This window comes from Camponotus floridanus, unplaced genomic scaffold, assembly GCF_003227725.1.
Source record: "Camponotus floridanus strain SB8 unplaced genomic scaffold, Cflo_v7.5 scaffold11, whole genome shotgun sequence".
Lineage (NCBI taxonomy): Eukaryota > Metazoa > Arthropoda > Insecta > Hymenoptera > Formicidae > Camponotus > Camponotus floridanus.
In genome coordinates this window covers 2796470-2817894 of record NW_020229226.1, presented here as the reverse complement: position 1 = coordinate 2817894, position 21425 = coordinate 2796470, and the positions used below count along the sequence as shown (strand labels likewise).

At 31.4% G+C, this 21425-nt stretch overlaps 1 protein-coding gene across 4 annotated transcripts; it reads left to right on the top strand.

Annotated features, from left to right (window-relative positions):
- The first annotated feature begins 87 nt into the window (after nt 1-87).
- Nucleotides 88-20800, top strand: LOC105255578 (glutamate decarboxylase). 4 transcript variants are annotated; one of them, XM_011264922.3, is made up of 12 exons: nt 88-428; nt 1351-1414; nt 2645-2733; nt 3376-3466; nt 6212-6448; nt 12725-13041; nt 13378-13629; nt 14261-14328; nt 18269-18347; nt 19709-19858; nt 20018-20212; nt 20370-20800. In XM_011264922.3, the coding sequence occupies exons 3-12, from the start codon at nt 2677-2679 to the stop codon at nt 20541-20543; spliced, it is 1620 nt and encodes a 539-aa protein (XP_011263224.1). In that variant the 5' UTR covers nt 88-428; nt 1351-1414; nt 2645-2676; the 3' UTR covers nt 20544-20800. The 4 variants fall into 4 exon arrangements, with proteins under 4 accessions (XP_011263224.1, XP_011263223.1, XP_019884452.1 ...); XM_011264921.3 differs by lacking the exon at nt 1351-1414; XM_020028893.2 differs by lacking the exon at nt 2645-2733 and having other exon boundaries at nt 89-428.
- The last annotated feature ends 625 nt before the right edge of the window (nt 20801-21425 follow it).

The following is a 21425-nucleotide window of genomic DNA, read 5'->3' as shown; positions in this document are numbered from 1 at the left end:
TCTCTGACGTCAAAAGTGACGTTCGTTTCAGGATTGGTGGTACAGCGACACGCCCTGTTATCCACCACTGTATTTCACCCTTCTATTTCATCCTCCTATATAACTCCCACCAGTTGCGACCGGATACAGCCACGCCTACGTAAAAGCACCCCCATTGGAGAGGGTGATTGCGTAGGTTGTGCTGAAATGAAACTGGGTCAGGCAGACTCGAGGCAGGCCGAGTCAGGCCGAAGCTCGAGAATCGTCCAGGCGTTTTCGACACGAAGCAGTCCCTTGGAAACCACCCCGAAGCCCGTCGTTGCTGCGCCACTTCATCGGCATTCCATCCTTAAAGCCTACGCTCGCTCCGAAGCGAAACCTAGCCTCGTTAAGACCGCAAATCAAGCCACCCGGCCACGAAGAAAACCCGGAAGAAGCAGCGGGATTAGGTAAGTACGAGATGAAGGTTGTATCAGTATAGATTATTTCTCTTCGATTCAAAATTGATTTTTGATATGTGTATTATATATTTAGAGAATGCCTTAAAACTTGATAATTCTATGTATTTTAAAAAAAATCGTCACGGTAAAAAAATTGGAATTAAAATATGTAAATTTCTGGAAAGGATTTATAGAATGAATATTCTTAAAGAGATTGGAATCACAAAAATATATAATAAAATATATATAATTTAATTAGTTGATAATAAAATTTTAACATGTATAAAACAATTTAAATTTTGTTACTAATAAAATATTACTTTAGGATATGTGATTCATATAGAAGCAAAATAATCATAGTTAAAACTCAATATTTAATGACTTTATAATTTTTATCTTTCTTCTAGCATGTGATACTCAATCTATTCACTTTTTCTAAAATAATTTATAGTTTTAGCTGTAAATAACTCTAAAATTAATTTTTAAATAACTTTTAGCTATAAATAACTTTATTTGTATATAATTTTTACTATAATTATTTAATAATAGTATATTTTATAATTTTTATTCGTTTTTTATCTTATTTGATATGATATCTTTTTTTTAATATAAGGACATATCATTTATTTAAAAAATAACGACTGAAGAAAATCGTTTATTTTTATAAATTTAGAACAATTTCTTTAAATTCCGAAAAGTGAAGATGAATCTGCTATTAAAATGATTAAAAAGAATTTTTCTTGAATACAATTTAAGTTAAAAATCATTTAATTTGTAAATATTTAAGAGAAACATATATATAAGAGAAAATTGAAATGCAAAATGCTATTGTTAATATATTGAACTAATCTTTTAAAAATTATTTAATCAATATTTTTTATGCGTATATCTCTGTTTCTTTTCTTTTAATAAATTATTTCTCCCAAAATAGATTACACACGTGAGTTTCGACGCATTGATTTGATAAAGCGGATGACGACAACATTCAACACAATGTAACATATTTTCTTCGAATGCATTCATTAATCATGCACGTTTCTCATAATCATTCTATCTCTCTTCCTTCTGCATGTTTTATTATTGTACAATTGATGGACGTCTTTCAAGTTTTCTTCAGCTTCTTATATCCCAGGATCGCCCTACTGACTCAAACAGCAAAGCGATGCGATTGCTCAAGAAAATTATGAAGAATATTGTTTGGTTACTTAGAACACAAAGTGCGATTGATAATTCGATAATCTATAAAAATTTGCTTATTTTACAATTATATAATCTTATAAACGCGAGATAATAGCAAGTTTAAAACTCTTTTTAACTTTTACTGGCTCTATGTATGTGTATGTGTGTGAATTTCTTTTTTTTATTCGTTTAATGTTCGCAATATTTATACTTATTTGTGAGCTTATTAATTTTCACTCGCAATAATTGTCAAATAATTAAATATGATCGTGTGTTTTTCTGGCGCCTTCAGCCATGAATCTAAACTTCTTTTAGCACGTTGAAGAACAGCCTCTTTAATTATTATCTTCTACGCATAGGGTCGTTCATTCGACGGTATGTTGCGTGTTAGATCTTATTTTATTTTATTAATATTTCTAATATATATTATTTTATATTTTATTATTTCTTTATTTTTTTATATTCTCTGTTAATATTATCTGTAACTTTAATTCTATTAATTAGATTTTTTTATATGAATATTTTTTTTCATTTTTTATAATCCAAATGCTTTTTTCTTTTTGCTTTTTATGTTTTTATCAATTACGATTTAGATCTTGTAATGCTTTGTTTTTTAGATACTTTCTGTTTATTAGCAATTTATTTTCTACGTGTTTCTTTTATCTGTATATTAACAATTTATTTTCTATTTATTTTTCATGTGTTGTGTATGTGTAAGTCGCTAATACTACTATTATTGCTCTATATTATGACTAAATCTTACATATTTTATTAAGAAAAAAGTTTCACATTAATAAAAATTTGCAATTTTTCAATGTTAGTGAGATGTGAAATGTATGTGAGAATGCTTTGTGTTTTAGAAATTAATTTAAGAAAGACGACGAAAAACTGCTCTCTGTCCATGTTTCTTCGGTCGCTCAGCCTATCGCGCTGCCAAGGCGATGGCAATCTCGCTTAACAATTTCGCAATCTCGCTAAAATTCGCCAAAGACTCGACGCCGCAGTACGTCGTGACTGAAGCGGAAATCTGTTGTTGATTGTTGTAGGGACTGTTGAGGCGAGGGACACAAGCAGAGACATGGACAATGTGCAAATGATCGGCACTAAAATCACAGCGATCAAGGAATACTTATATGTAAGGCATCCACATTGCACATCATTCATCACATCTATTCGTTTAGTGAGATCGGCATCGACAATGTCTTCATTAAATATTTTCATTTGATTAGTATAAATGTTACTTTAGTAACATATGCTAATTGTGTCCTCATTGTATACATTGCCAGGTAAGCAATGAATTTATCATTGTGTTAAGGGAATAATTCTTTTCATTTTGCGAATATTTTACTTTCAAATTATAAATATATATTCTCTTTTAAATTTGGAATAGAATAATATGCAGAAATCGGTGAATGTATATGTCAGTGAATAATTATATCAGTTAATATATGCAGTTGATCAAATTTAGTATCTACGAAGATAATGTTGGTGAAAACATTGTCGACAAAATCTTTGACTTTAATGTAATTCCATTTAGTAATTTTTAGATTAATTGTATTAGTTTCTTGATTTCCAACAAACAACAATTTATTGACTTATAATGTTATTTAATACGATTATATATTTTTATAAGAAAATTAACTTTCTGTTGATTGATTAAAGGTCTTCGATAAAACAGAATTTAATATTTGCCGTTATAAAGATCAATTCGCTAATGCAAATATTATACAAATGCAGACAATTTAAGAAAAAAAATTTTCATTATTTTGGATTTCAGAATTTCGCACGAACGCATTCACCTACCAGACTAATGAGTTCCGAAAACACCTATTCGCTCTCGAAGGAGCATTGCAACTTGAAGTATTCGGGTAAGTGATTATAAAGATTTAAAATTAATCAGTTTTTATTTGAGTACTGCATGCGTAAGAGAAGAATTTAATATAAAAAAATATTTTGCTTTTTTAACATAATTAACGACTGTGTTCTGCATGGATGCTGCTTTGATTATTCATAATTTTGATTATTCAATAATCTATATAATAATCTTCCTCATTAGAATCACTCGGCTGTGATATATTAAGTTAAAAAAAAAAACAAATTATATCATGGGTACATTTTACATTACGCAAGCGTTGACTTAGCTTTTCGAGGGCAAAATCCAAGCGTCACAATATTGTCCTGATTTCGCGAGGCTTGTGGGTCGGAAGGGTGCATAATAATAGAGGATTTAGAATTATTCCAAAGAGGTTGGTAGACGCCGAGTGGCTGAGGACAGATTACACGCCGCAGGGATGCGGAAGGGTTTGTCATCTTCACCGTTTGGGAAGTGTTAGCGGGCGATAACGACATGCGCGTGCTGCTCGTAGAATACTTTAATAGATCTTTACTTCGAGTGATTTGAAAAAGATAATAATATATACAAATAACATATACAAGCAACAACATATACATATACATTTATAAAAATTTCATTAGAGAATGCATTGCAATGCGAAATCTGCAGTATTACTATAAATTAAGATTGTAATCCGGCTTATAAATCGGTGTGACTAATTGCTGCGTATAACAATCCCCAGAAGACGCGTTGATTAAAGTCGAAATACGAGGGCCTAGGCACATCTGGTGCCGAATGACTATACGCAGGATATATCGAGTCTGAACTGAGCAATATACACTCGGCAAAATCTGCCAAATAATTTATATTTCATAAAGATTAAAATACATTTGAATTAATAAAATTTTAGTAAGGTATTTAATTATTTATCTAGTTAGAAATATATATATATATATATATATATATATATATTTATATATATTGTACTACGATACATAGCACATCGTTCTAGACAGTAATAATTCATAGATGAAACAATAAAAATTAATATTTATTTTAAATAATTAAATCTTGCGATAGCTTCGAAATTGTTCGTATCTCCAAAAGTGTTATAAATCTTGAGCAGAAAGCGAAGGTCTTTAGACATTAGATTGATGGAGCTGGATTAGCTGGATCTGACTGTTAGGAACCGGGGATTTCCCTTGTCTAACCGTAGGCTCAAGGCGATTCACTATAAGTTTTCGCCCTTCCTTCTTTATTCGGATTTTATTTAGCACGATCTTTACGATCATTGAAAAAGAATTGTTGGAAAAAAACTATTGTTGGACAGATCTATTTTTTTTAAATTATCACGAAATACTTTCGTTCAAATATCTGTAGTGTTTAACAGAATTATTATTTGACAGGAAATTAGATTTATTAAATTAAAGAATATAACAGAGTAGCGTGTTTGTAAAACTTACAAATTTTTAATCAATATTTTTTTCGTTGGGGAAAGTTACTTGTAATTTAAAATAATAATATTTGATGTATTTTTCTGAGGAATATATATATATATATATATATATATATAGAAAAACAAAAAAATAAGGATACAATTCTATGTCTTCTTAAGAAGTATCGTTTTTAGTACCCCTTCTTAAAAATGCTAAATAATAATTTGAAAGCGAAGTCTTATAGTAGCTTGGCTGTTTATCCATGGGATCACCTTAATGCAATGAGAGACGAGGGGTAGTCTACTCCATGGGGTATTTTATGGTCGTTCCGCGATAGAAGGACAGTTCAATTTGCCAAGGATTTACCACGAGTACATTGAAATGTTCTGCTGTAACGACTTCGTTCTGTCTTCATTGTATCGTATCTATAAGAGAGATTCGATAAAATATTATATATATATATATATTTATGTGTAAAGTTATCTTTCATATCTATTTCGTATCTATAAGAGAGATTCGATAAAATATTATATATATATATATATATATTTATGTGTAAAGTTATCTTTCATCTTTCCCTGTATGTGTGTGTGTGTGTGTGTGTGTGTGTGTGTGTGTTGTTTCGTTTTTGAATTTATGTTTGTAGAATATTATATATATATATATATATATATATATATATATATATATATATATGTAATTATATAATGCATGATTTTTGCAATGAATTATACTAATGTTAGACAGCGTCATGATACCATGAAGAATTTGCTATGAGCAGAAGAAAGAAGAATAAGATGGTGTCATCCCACCAAACAAGTGAGAGTGTGTCAATATAGGTCTATACTTTCAATTGTTTGATGAGGTGAAATCATTCTAATTGCGCGTTACTTCGAGGATGACGTCAAAGTCATGATGGTAGGTCGACGAAATGACAGCCGAAAGGAAATCTTGTCAATATAATTTTAATTTTCGATATCGCTGTAGAAGAGATTTCACTTGACCCAACAATTAGAGAGTTATTGTAGCTATTGTATCGTATTGTGCATAAATTATCATCATTCGTTTCTTAAAAAGAAAAAGAAATATATAAAAACATCTTGACATTTTGATAGCATAAAGGCAATATCAATACGCAATTTATTTCGGAAACATTGGAAACTTATTAATGTTATTGTTAATCTAAACAGTCTAATCAAAATGTATACATAAATGTATAAATATTGATGTTTTTAGATGTTTTTAGATGTTTTATTACTGATGATTATTGCATAACGCAACATCTAACAAATAGACGATTCGTATATATGATTCGTGTTCGTATATTCTCATTTTGTTCGCAGACATTCTGCCAAACAACGTAGAAGGTTATCCGGCCACTAAAGAGTTCTTGATGAAGGTAGTGGATATCCTGCTAGACTTCGTCAAATCAACGAATGATAGAAATGCGAAGGTTCTCGATTTTCATCATCCTGCTGACATGATGCGTCTACTCGATCTTGAAATACCTGATACTGGATTGACTCTTCAACAGCTCTTACTAGATTGTTCCATGACCTTAAAATATCAAGTGAAAACAGGTAAGTACAAAGCTTGAATTGTTTTCTATATATACTAAAATGAATAATGCGCAATTTCAATCTAATATTTTTCGATTACATATCAATCATTTCTACAACTAATAAGTCACAATTGTTAATATATATTTTACAAGTATTAAGCGTAACGTATACGTATTTAAAACAAAAATAATATTATAAATAGAGAGACTGCTTATAAATATAAATTAATAATAATTTTCAATTATTTCGATAATAGAAAGAAACGAATAAGAATTAGATCGTAGATGTTAATTTAATACATGTATATATAAATTATTTTTATACTTTTTAGTTTATTTTTAATAGTAAAATGAAGACATCAGATGTATATGATAATATTTCAAAAAAGAAAAGTTTGTTAAAATTAATCGAAAATTGGATTGTAATAAAAACAATTGTAACAAACGTTCGCTCTCTAAGACTATGCACGTATGATAACTACATTTTTTTTTCTCTCTTATCTATTAATGACGCGTTTTTAATGTTATCTTATTTGGTTCTTTTTTGTCTTGTCAAAATCACTGAAGAAGGCTCGAATTGAGTCCGAAACGTTTGATGTCAATAAAGAAGAAAAATTGTTTAATGTGATCGTTTTCATGGATTTTTTTCTTCAAAAACACGCCTTACAACTGCGTTGGTTCTTTGTGGCTTGTTATTATATTTTATTTTAATTTGTTAATTTCAGGAGCCTTTAATTTTGTTTATCTTTAATTGTAACAAAATTCTCAGGATAGAAAACGGTAAATTTGAAAGGGTATCTTTCTCTTCTGCCTCTTGTCTCTCTCTCTTCTTCTTCTCTTTTTCTTAACATTTTAAGACTTTATTTACAATTCGAAAATAATAAAAGCATTATAAGATAATTTTGTATTACTTTAAGTCATGAATTTAAATTTTAACAGAGCATTTTAAATATCAAACATATAATAGAAAAGCTTCTCATTCATTTGAAATATCTTGAAATGGTTCGAAATTGAAACATACTTCAATAACAGCCGTTACACAGAAACATATACCGACATAAATATTTATATTCTGTCATCGATCTAGTTTTTATTGTATTTCATTCCAATATAGTCTTTCTATCGAAATCTTATTTCTGTAATTTTTCAAACAATTTTATATTTATATTTTATGCAAAAAGAGATGTATATTCTATTCAATCATAAATAATTTTAAATGTTTTATATAAAATAATAGAATTTTAAATATTTTCAAATATTTTTCATCAATTCTTTTTTAAACACTTTTTTAATGCAAAAAAGTTTATAAATAAGAATTATTTTAAAACTCGCATCAACGTAAAACGCGAGATGTACAATGCTATTGAGGTAGTGGAACAAAAATATTACAAAAATGCAGTCCCCTGTCAGGAGGAGCATTTTAACACTGCGCTATCGCGCGTCCCTATCCCCGAGGGCGATAAGCCACATAATTTCATATTCAATTTAGCATACGTGCTCGCAGAGGAGCAAAGATAAGGTGACGACAGACATTGGCAATAAAGTCCGACCCTCGAAATAAACACACTGACGTGGTATTTATAATAAATCGGGGTATACGCAGTAACTACAAAACTGAAAGATATCTTCGCGTCACGTTTTGCGCCACGTGCTATGTCATGTTTTGTATCATTAAAGATGAAATACTATAAGACATTTTTTTAGATAAAGTTACGTTCGCGTTATTTTCATCATACAATTGATTTTAAAAGATGATTTAATACATGAAGTAAGATTTTAATTTTTAAATGTCAACGTGAGAGATGTACGCCATTTAATAAAATTTTAATTAATTGATACAAAGAAATAAATCACTCTTTTTAATATAAAATATAATTTAATATTTATTATTTATATATTTTTAATTTCTTTTATAACTTAATTCTTTCTCACTTAAATTTTCTAATTAATTTCACAAATTTCTTGTCATAAAGTCTATAAAGTATACAGTATATTCAATATTCATATATTCAATAAAACCTTCAGATTCTCTTTAATCATTTCATTCTAATAAAATGTGAAAAAATATACGTGCAAAATAAATGTATTTATGGTATCGAGGTGAGTTTCAATTCGCAGAAATATTGCAGTAATAACGTCAATCTGTCGAAGCAGCTAGATTGTGATATAGCGGCTTGGCGAAATACCAAAAGTCAACCGCAAATCTCCCTTCCGGCGTGCGAAAGTTCGCTATCTCGGTAGGATTCGATTACCAGCTTGAATAGATGGTAATGCACAATGGAGCAAACCTAACTAAACTTAGGCCAGGAGGAATCCGGTCTGTCTACAGTCCACGTAAAAGGAACCGAGGGCCGCGTGATCATCCCCTCGTCACCAAAGGGCGCGTGCACGATACGTACCGACAAAAACTCGTTATTAGATTATATGCCACAAAATTCGAGATAGAACCCTTCGCGTATCGGGTTTGGGAGGATGATCTACCCTCGGCCACAGGAAAAATATCCTGTCTCTGAAGAATATCAATCGATGTGTATCGATATAGAAGCCGCTTTTGAAAGGGCGGACACATATCAGAGGTATGTTGAAAGATATCAATAACGGAAGCGAAACTGATCACGAAGAAAAATCCATCGATAGATGTCGACAAAAGTCGTGATATAATATTATAATACTAATAAATATCAAAAATATCAATAATACATATCAAAAATAAAAATATTTTTGGCTACGCGATAATAATGGATTTAAGTAACATTTTGAAATGAAAAAAATATAACAGGAAATCTAAAATTGAAATTACTTTTATAATTATTTCTGTGTGTTAAACGATTATAAATTTATTATATAAGCAATACACATTTATACAGTATATTTATTTGATAAATTTTTCTAAATTATTATAATCTAAAAAATAATTGTTTTATTTAAACAAATTTAAACTATAATTACGATAAAAAGCATTTTATTGCTACTATGCTAAAGTATATCTATGTGACACTGCTGCGTGAGTGGTGAATTCAATAGGATTGGTGTAATTAAGAGCCATTTCTTCACGATTTTTCCTCGGCAGGGTCGAGGGGAAACAGTAAATAGGGAGTAAAACTGTAAAGGGTGGTATAGGATACATACTACGCGATATAGGGGCAAATGGTATTTTGCGAAGCTCTAACGCGGGAAAAGCATCGGGGTACAGCGTCGGAGGAATTTAAATTGATATCGATAGTTCGTCGCGGAATGCGCGAATCGGTTCGTCACGGAATGCGAAAAATGCCGTATCACGTAGGTATTCGTGCGATGATAGTCCTGTTGAAAAAGATCAAGCATACCGGGCGTTTAAAACATTCAACGGATTTGATTGCTTGTCGGCATAAAACAGTATATCGCACTCGATTTCCGGTAGCTATCCGGTAAAGAAAGGAAGAAATAATTTTATAAAATTTATTAAAATCACATAATGTTTTTGTAACTATTTCAAATATATTTTAAATAAAACTGAAATGTATCTAGTTTTCAAAGATAATATTTGCATGTTTTAATATAATAACATATGTAGAAAATGACTATCATATATTATATCTTAAATAAAATAACATAAAAGTAGCATATTATGACACACAATTTTGTAAAATTCTTTATAGGAATAACATAACAGCAATGCCAGGCACAATGTTTTCTTCCTTATGAGTGGTATGATTGATCGCGTGGTATTAATGTTAAACCCGAGTTACACACTTCGCTCCATACAAATCCCGAGTCCTATAATATATCACCGCAGCCTGCTTGGAGCAGGTTCTCCTTGCATTCTCTCTTTCTCTCGACTACGCGAGGGCAGGAGCAAATTAGTCGGAAAATGATTCTCTGGATGCTATGAAGAACGTTTGGCGGTTGAGACAAATCATTTATTGTTGCAGCTGAAAATCGAGATCTCGTTCATGTAGCTAAATAAGTATAAATACGATTGCAAAAATAAGAAATCAAATGAAACTATGAAACTATAAAGAATTATGTAATCTAAAAAATATAATTTATAATATCAACGCATTTTAATTGCAGTATTATATATCAACGTACTTAATTATCTTTATTATCTTTGGATGTTGTTGTCAAGAAGATATTTAAAAATTTCGAAGAGTTAATGTCTCTTCAAAATTAATATCTAATCAAATCTATAATGTTGATTGATCCTGTTTAAAACAAGACTTAACTCTTGTGCTATTTTTCTCATTTTTATTTATTTAAAAAAATTTTTAAATCACTATTCATCTTATTCATTTAAAAATTTATTTACAACATGGACAATTATAAGAATAAGAAAATAAGTATACATCAATTGATAGCACGAGATAAAAATAATACAAACAATAACATCCTTACGAAAGAATGCCAAATATCCCCGTGCATTTCCGAACTCGCGACACAAATCTATATAATGAAAAGCGGCTTATTTTGCATCAGTTGGCTGCACTTTGTTTGTTTTTCTTGGACGCTGTATGCGTTTGAGAGCCTCTGCAAACAATCTAGTCGAGCAGCGACGCGTGTGACGCGCAAAATGCGGGCGCTTCGGACCATCGAATCCTGCTCCACCCTTAGTCGCAATGCGATTCTGTCGCTCCTGCTAGACGGGAAAAAGAGAAAAGATCGTCTTTTCGCACACCCCTCAACCGGACGCGTGCCATGATCCACGGACCGAGATAATTGCGAATAACAGTACGACAAACGACTCAAATATCACTGTCTGGTATCGCGTCTGAGATCGTTTTCGCGTCGGATTCATTGATACTCGCGTCAATTGATGATTCAAAATGATTATTTATGAAAATTAATCGAGATTTTGTTCAAGATGGATGTGAGGAACTAATATTTGAAATACTTTTCCAGTCAATGCAAATTTTGAAAAATGGAAAAAAATATATATTAGCAAAATCATATTTGTATTATAAAGATTATTTTTATTTAAATGGACATATTAATAGACACAATGATGTGCAATATTTTTAGTGATGATAAAAATCCAGGTTAAAGAATATTTGCTATTACTTTATTTAAGTATTTTGTTCTCTATTAATGGAATTCTTTTAATGGAGACACATGGTCCATGTTCATGAGTTGTTTAACAAAAATCGGAGCTTATCCTTCTAGGCTTTTAACGTTGATTCGACTTTGCCACACGGCAAATCCCAAGTTCAAAGTAGCCGATGAAGGGAAACTCCATACTTTATGGTGAACACTGATGCCACGTACCAATTGTTTAAAATAGATAATTAAAATACATTTATAGGCAACAAAATCGTACATCAAATAATACAAATTTTTGCTCTTATTTAAATATATATAATATATTTGATAAATATATATGAAATAATTTCGATTAGTTCTCATATAGATTAAAAATCTTTTAAAGCCTTTTATATCTTTTATATCTTTTTATTTCTTATTTTTGTACAATGACTTGATACGTTAGTATATGGTGCAAAATGTGTAAGAATATATCGAACGCACAAGGGTCAAAGTCTTTTCGAGACCGGATATTCAATGAAGTGAATCCATCATATTTCAAGGATCAAGAGATTTGCAATATCCCAGAAGGTGTTAGTGCTTTCGAAGGGTTCCTCTATGCCTGTCTGTTTCATTGATTGTTTCCGGATGAAACATAGAAGGAAACATGGGAAGTAATGTTCTTAAATTTCGATAGTCACATATTCTTTGTTTCCTTTGTATTTTATAATTTATATAAAAATTTTTTTATAAACCTACTTATATCGATTTAAAGTAAATACGTTTAATGCGTAACGCAAATAACGGATTAGAAGACTGACATAGCTACGCATTTATGTCAGAAAGAGAGGGAAAATAAAATACTCGCTCCCCTAGTTGCATCAGAAGGCTGAGATCCCATCGAACAGAAGCATTAGGCTTGATCCTCGCGCGATGTTCAGCCGAGCGGATGACAACGTACTCTGGAAGAGCTTAAAGCTCTCTCTCTAGGCGCCTTTTCTCTAGCGTGCCTTTGGCTTACGCGTTATGACGAGGTCGCGTGTGGCATAATAATACTCGAACACGTGCCACGTCAGTGTTATTAATTACTTTGCTATTAAGAGCCACTTGTCAACAATCAGTGTAGCCACATTCGAGGCAGAATGATTTATTAATTATTGTCAGTGACCAATCAGTAATTAATTCTTCGTTGCATTTGCATAATTTTCGACAAGAATACATATATATTTTTCGATAAGTCAGAAATTTTATAAAATCAGACTACAGTATCTTTAAGGAAATCTTTTTCTCTCGTTTTTAGGACATCCACACTTCTTCAATCAATTATCATGCGGTCTTGATTTAATATCCATGGCCGGTGAATGGCTAACCGCAACAGCGAACACGAACATGTTTACCTACGAGATTGCTCCTGTGTTTATTCTGATGGAACATTTCGTTTTGCAAAAAATGCGCGAGCTTATAGGCTGGAATTGCGGCGATTCCATTCTCGCTCCAGGAGGATCTATTAGCAATCTTTACGCCTTTCTTGCGGCCAGACATAAAATGTTCCCATACTATAAAGAGAAAGGACTCTCTGCTATTGGAGGGCAGTTGGTTATGTTTACGTCCGATCAGGTATGTTAAATTTGTGAGAATGTTTGATAAAAATTGTAATCTGCTTTATTTTTGCGAACTCTTTAATATTTAATTAATAAAATTCTACTTTCGGAGAAGAATTTTATTGTCTAAAAATTGAAAATATTATTTAAAAAAGTATAGAATTATATAAATAAATTGTTATATATCGTATTTTTTAAACTCATTAATTACAAACTTGTAAATTTTTCGTTGAGAAATTAAATCAATTTTTATTAAATGTAAGTTGTAAAGTTGTATTATTTAAATGTATATGAAAAAGCAAAAAAACTGATTAGATTGTTTACGATTTGCATGGATTATTAATGTCTGCAGTGCCATTATTCTGTGAAATCATGCGCTTCCGTTTGTGGTCTCGGAACGGATAACTGCGTGATGGTGCCTAGCGACGAACGCGGTCGCATTATTCCATCGAAGTTGGAGGAATCAATTCTCGAGCGTAAGGCCAAAGGTCACATACCGTTCTTCGTGAATGCCACTGCGGGAACAACGGTTATTGGTGCATTCGACCCGATCCCAGAAATCGCTGATATCTGTCAAAAATATAAGCTCTGGCTGCATGTCGACGTAAGTAATGCTCTTTTCGAAAAATGTGGAAACATGTATATTTATGTGCTAAATATCAAATATAAATTTAAATAACATTAATATCTGGAAATATTAGGCACTATACTTTTAGGCAATTAAAAAGTTTTTAAGTAAATAATATTTAATTTAATTCATAAGCAAATTTTTCCTGCATATTAATCTCATTAATGTATAAGAATATAATTATCAAGTAATATATTTTTTATATTTAATTAAAATAATAAATACCGATTTAATTAAAAATTGGAATGATATAATAAATATAATAATTAATAAAAGAGAGAGAATATTTAAATAGTTTTAAGGGATATTCTCACTTAAGATCCCTTTTAAATTAGATGCGCTTATGCAATCAAGTCCATCCAAACACAGTTTAAGCTGTAAATGCCAAATGCGTAAGAGCCTTAACATAAATAATAAATGCGGGAAGCGGCAGAAGTTCCAATGCGACACTCACCAGCAAACTGTAGAGAAAGTCTAAGTCAAAGATTAAGAAGTGCTTAACACGAAATTCTGCATTTTGCTTATTTATTATCTTGTCTTTCAAATTAATTGCTTGCTTGCATTTCATCAAATATTGTATTCTCAATTTTCTATATTTTTATTCCAGGCGGCTTGGGGTGGTGGACTGCTTCTGTCGAGAAAGTACAGGCATCCGAGATTATCTGGCATCGAACGGTGAGTGTTAATATAAATATTAAAATTGATTTTGATTTATTTTCTTTGCATATCGAGCGAGAGACAACTTTCTATGTGAATTGTTACAAAAAGAATTATCCCATTAATAATTTTTTAATTAAAGTGACTTTTCCATTACTATTAAATTAAATTGTTATTATTTTATATGCTTATTGTTTTTATAATTTATTTTTATATATTATTATCGTAATTACGTAATGTGTAATTCTATTTACTTTCGTGATTCAGTCAGAATATCATATATGGAGGGGAGAAAGAGATTTAATTCGTATATTTTATAGTTTGTCGGGGAGCTTAGTTAGGCTTAGTTATGATGGACTTGTTTAAAAAACGCCTTCTACTCAATGTATATTGTATATGTGGAATAAAATCAATACGTCCCTTTACGAGGTAACTGCGATTCGAACGCTGGGCTGAAAATGATTTTACATGAGAATGGTCGAAGGCAGTCAGTCCGTAATGTATTGCGCATAAACCGCGATTAGGATGCTACTAGGGGCTGGCACCAGATTGCTTTAGAATGATTTCTTGCATTAGCAATACAAAAATTTTAAACAATTATCGAAAAGCGAATAGCATGTATTTTTTACATATTATAAATGTATAAAAATATTTTAAATAGAACTATAACTTTTGAAATTTAGTTGTAATATTAAAATTTAAAAAGATATGATATTTAATATGATATTCAATTGAATATTTGAATAAGAAACATTAATTTTAAATTTTCTATCAAAAATCTACATTTACGCGGGAGAAAATCCACGATTTCTGATTCACCTAGTATATCTATGAACGCGAACGCAATGGAACCCTCCGAGCTGTGATAGGGGTCAGGGATATGGACGAGGCACGTATGGGGTTGGCGAGATTAATCCACGATTTGCATCCAGGCGCATCTGCTCCCTCGATTCGACAACACACAATCCCTGACCTGAAAATCGGTGCGAGAAGTCTCTCGGGAATGATTTATGTACAAAAAGAGATAGCAAGCCATCTATCAATCGTCACTATATTTCGAAGACGTTGATAAGTAAAAAAATGTATGTTATCTATTATTCATAATAGATAAAATACATTTTTTATTCGTAATAAATAATGATATGAAAATGGCTATGATGTTTTTTAAATTGTAACAATTTTATATTTAATTATTAAAACATTTCTCGTCTTCTATTTATTTTGCGGAATTTTTCCAATGTGTATTTTACAAGAATATTTAAAATTTATTTGAAAATTATCATAAAATGAATTATTTTTTCTATTATATCGATAACAGATGATACATATTCGCGATTTTTTTTATTTTTTTTTACGCGGACTGTACCGCGATGGATACTTCCTTCCTGGAAGTCTTGATTAAAATGGCAAACGAATGGCACGCCGAGAAAGATCCGACGCACGAGCAACAGCTGGATCAGTTCCCTGGAGCACATTTGTGGAACAGAATTCTCCTTTTACAGCGACGTCGTGCCACCACTGCGTCTTCCCTCCGCAAGGCTGAAATAAAAGCCGGTGCCTTGACAATGCCGGATTAAACTCGTACAAAGAGAACTGCCTCCCTCATCCTCTGAACGGTCCTCTTTACTCCCCGTTCTCGTCGCATTCCCGTTTTGGATTGCGTAAAACCAAGAATGGATGCCGTGATTTTACCTTCTCGGTTAAAATCGTTCGAAAATGTTCGATATAAAAGGAAAATTGTTAAAAATCGCAAGTATAACGAGAAATTCGAAATGTACGGTTCAACTCATTTAGAAAGAGATATCAGATCACTTGCTCAACTTTCTTCAAATCAGAGAAACCTTAAGTTCTTAATTATAAGTTTTTATCTTATCATTAATTTCTGGACGAAATTAATTGTTATTTAATTCTTATTATTACAAGGATATTTTTTAATCTATTTTTTTTAAATTCTTGGAAAGAAAGAGGGGGAGGGGAGGAGAGAGGGGGGGATTGGGTTTCTATATAAAATCTATCTTTGCAATACGAAAACATGTCCCGATAGGAATTAAACTCTATCAACATTTTTTTAATCATTACTGAGTCAGAGGCGTAAAGTTCGCATTATAGAACTTTTGCACGTAGTCTACACACAGTAGCATATCACACTTAAGGGTGCGGGTAATTAACATTTCCTGTAATATATATTGCGCGGCTTTTGGGGTTGGCACCTCGGATAAATTTAAAAGCATATAGAAGGGTGCCACGCGCGCCAGCTTCAGCTGCGAATCGCATTAATCACTCGCACTTTATACACGCTTTTCAAGTGCAATCTCTATACGAACTTGGCGAAATCTTCTGTACGAAGAACATTTCCTATCTTACTTTTTTATTAAATTATTATTCATAAATTTATCGTGGAAAATTTAAGATAATGTAAAATTACAGATAAAGTTCTTTCTGTTCTATTTTTAATTATAAATTATGATAAATTATGAAATAATTTGAACAAATGCAATGCATTGCAAATGCAATCTTTTTCTTGCATAGATTAGACAACTTTAAAATTTAATATATCGATATGTTTAAATATAAAAAATGTCTTAACTCTGATATTTTGTCCACCAAATATTTTATATATTTTATATGAAAAATATCGATAATTTTATATAAATACATTTTAAATAATATGCTGTCTATTAAAACACAAAAAAATAAATGCAAATTAAAATTAATATAGAATATTATTAATGAAAAAAATATTGCACGAAATTTAGAGTAAAATGAAAATGATAATCTGCAACATAGAGGAAGATGCACACGATTAAATAATGGATAGCATCTGTTAACGACACGAATCGTGCTTCAAGGGTGCTTCAAGAGTACCCTCGTATCATCCACGGAGCATTCAACCGATACGCTGGACCAATGTCACGATAAACATGTCACTTGCAAAGTCTAACATTTATCATATAGCACACGTATATATACTTAAAGCTGAAGTTTTACAAATTAGAAAAAAAAACATGTAACTTTTTCAATTTTTAGTTAAATTTTAATTTTACAAAAAAATAAATATTTTTAACAATTATTATATTCGCTCAATATCATTTTGCTATTTATTATTGTGTCTTATCAGATTTAGTTTTCTTCTTTTTAATTTTTTTATGTTATTTTATACTAAATATCTAAAATATATATGCTGCTAAAATATCTAAAATATGCTAAATATCTAAAATATATATATACTGCTAAAATATCTAAAATATGCTAAATATCTAAAATATATATGCTGCTAAAATATCTAAAATACACCACAAATTTATGTTGAAGAATGTGAACGAAGATTCTCACATTTCATAATACTTCTTCAAGGATTAAGAAGGGTTAAAGGTTTTTATCACCGGAGTGAGTCCCAGAGGACCAGGGGGCTAAATCCGGTCCTGTGGCTGTATTAATAGCTCTTCTCTTGAATTGATAGACCTCTTCTTATGGCACAGCAGAAAGATAACTCATATTTTATCCCCTATTGGTTCCCGTGGGAGTGGATAAGAATTTGACGACCAGCTGAGGTCGGTTGGCTTTTTCAGTCAACTCGATGCGGCTCGATGCGATTCGTTTCGACAGGTTACTGATAAGACAGAAGATAAGAGGAAGAATAATTCTTCCATATCATCTATAAAGTGATTTTGGTTTAGGTATATGAAATGCAATGTTACTGCAGACATAATTTTAATCCATAAAAAATATGCAGGATAAGAATTAATAATAATAATATATAGAGAGAAGAGAATTTTTTACAAAAAAGATTTAATAATGCTTCTGTGTAGGATAATAATCAAAATATTTTAATTTTATTTGTTTATTAGTTCCAAATTACTTTCTAATTATTTTTTAATTACTTCCTAAAAATTAGAAATTATGTTTTGAAGCAAATTAAAATTTTTTTATGTAATTCTAACAACATATGATTTTTCAGGGCTGACTCGGTGACATGGAATCCTCATAAACTTATGGGAGCCCTGCTTCAATGTTCTACCATTCATTTTAAGGAAGACGTAAGTTATGATTTATATTAAATATGCGTGTGATTAATTATTAAATATATTTTCATTATCATAAACAAATTTATCTATACATTATACACACACACACACACACACACACACACACACACACACACACACACACACACACACACACACACACACACACATATATATATATATATAATCTATCTATACATTATAAAAATATTGATAAATTAATGAAAATATTTTATCACATTATCTTTCTTAAACTAATTGTTTTTGCTTTTCGACTGACGTTTTACCCGAGTTTATGACATTTTATCCGTTTTTCCTTTAGACTAATTTATTCCAGCACGATTAAAAAACGCTGACAAATAAAAATCTCAAAAAAAGAATATTCCTCGACGAATAAAAGTCGACGTTGCGATATGTCCAAGACATTACACTTTTGGAAGTTCCCCTGCCTGTTTCTGAACATACTGAAATTCCTGCATCGCGTAAGGCCAACGACACAACTAGCCGCATTCCAAGGGGTAGATCTACGTGCCAGGGTGCGCGGCACTACAGGAATTTAATTAAACTAAGAGATAACATATGTTGCCGTTCCCCCTCTTGCAGCACGCCGCTAGGGAGGGTTCATCCCCCCACGCGACTCAGTTATTGCTCCGTACTTCCCCTTCGGATATTAAAATTCCGTGCACCGGCTGCCGCGAGATATCCGGGGGAGACTGCGCCATGCTTTTGTCAGGCCGCGTTGTTGTTGACGTTGAAGAGTGCTGTCCACGTTTTCATTAACATTGACAATCGTATTGTTTTTTAAATACACATTTACAAATTGAGAATTATGAAAAAATACTAATCTATTTTTAATTTATTGGCTACATATAATATGTAATTAAATATCCAACTCTTACAATTTGTCAAATATTAATATTAAAAATAATAATAATAGTGAAAATACATAAATGGTAATTAAATCGTACAGAATTTTTTTCAGTTTAAAATGGAATATTCATCAGCGTTATCAAAATCGATGTTACGTGTTCTTTTCCTGTATGATGCAGAAATTTATAAATATTAAAGTCTGAAGAAATAAATTTTAAAAAAGATAATCTTAAAACTTGAAAACAATGGTCTCTAATAATAGAGCGCAACATCAGTGTGGCATATCCGCCATTTTGTAAATTCAATATCCTGAATTTTCTCCCTCGTGCGCATGTGTTGAAATGTCGTATCGACCCAGACAGACTCACCCTCTTCCTCCTCCTTCCAACGGCCTGTCAATCGGAAACCGCGAGACAATTCTGGAAGCGTTCTGTTATCGGAAAAATATTATACGCAACCGTCTCTCACCGATTTTGAAAGCGAGAGCTGTTTTCACTTTGCAGGGGCTACTGATCAGCTGTAACCAAATGTCCGCGGAATACCTGTTTATGACAGACAAGTTATACGACGTGAGGTACGACACTGGCGATAAGGTCATTCAATGCGGACGTCACAATGACATTTTCAAGCTTTGGTTGCAATGGCGCGCCAAGGTACAAAATCCATTACATTGTTAGAGAGCTGCCTTTATGTTTCCTCGTTATTCATCGACTCTGTTCCTCTCTCGAGGAACATTATAAGCAGCATTATTCTACGGTGATTTATCAATTTTTACTGGGATAAATTTAATATTTTATTATCTTATATATCAGGGCACAGAAGGTTTCGAGAAACACATGGATCGGTTGATGGAACTGACGGAGTATATGGTTAAAAGAATTAAACAAATGCCCGACAAATATTATCTGATTCTCGAGCCTGAATTGGTGAACGTCTGTTTTTGGTACCTGCCCACGCGCGTGCGAAACATGCCACATACCGCGGAGAGAATAAAAATTTTAGGCGAGGTGCGTTTGATGAATTAAAGATATTTTATAGAAATATAAGCAATATCTGACACATCTAAAGATCTAGCTCTAGATTTTTTAATAATAAATTGACAATTTTCCGATCTTTTTTTCAAAAAAATATGGGAATTGAAGAAATCTATTTATGTGCTTTTAGATTTGTCCAATTTTGAAGGGCCGCATGATGCAAGCTGGTACACTGATGGTTGGTTATCAGCCGGACGATCGGCGGCCCAACTTCTTCAGGAATATTATCTCCAGTGCCGCCGTAACGGAAGCTGACATCGATTTCCTCTTGGCCGAGATGGATCGATTGGGTCATGACTTGTAAGAAATCTGTCCACACATAGGCATTAATCATACAATATGCAGTGGTTAAACGATTGAGCGTTTTAACATTGGCGACAATCGTTTTTGTCGCACAATTTATCTTAACATATTCTTCGCAACATATTTAGAAAAGATATGTATGCGATGAATTTGAAGCTCAGATCAAAATTCAAAATCATCAGTATGAAATGTAAAATATGCGAAGGTATGTTTGATTTCGATAATCGATAAACGATAATCTTGATTTTATTGTTGTAATTTTTTGAGAATTTACATTATTTTTTTAGTAATGTATATCATTTATTTTGTTTAATTAACTTTTTCGTTGAGACACGTTAATATTATTCTTTAAATACTAGTAGCAACGATACCGATTAATTAATTTTGTTTAAATTTTAAATTGAAATAAAAAAGATTAGATAAAAATTTTGTTTTTTCATCGCGTTTCATAACACTATGAATCAATCGATATATACATATATATATATATGGATATAATCATTAATGAACAGAGAAATAATTTAATTTAACATGAGTCTTTTTTTTTTCATTGGATGAAAAAGATGATAATTTTAATGAAAAGTCAATGTGTAGTTAAATGCTTCTTTATCCTGCGACCAGTTCGCAGTGAAATCTAAATGTCGAAAGAGAAGAGAGAAAGAGAGAAAGAGATATAGTATATTAGTAGTACATAAGTTTTCTAGATTTAAACGAAATACACAGCATATCTCCGAGAAACGAAGGACAAAGTTACAGAGTTAAAGATGCTTCCGGCCGTAAATTATGCAGATTTGTTATTTTTCACTACTCGATGCATGATAATATACATGCGTGTTATAAAACTATCAATCTCTCTTAATCAAAGCAATATTAATATATACAT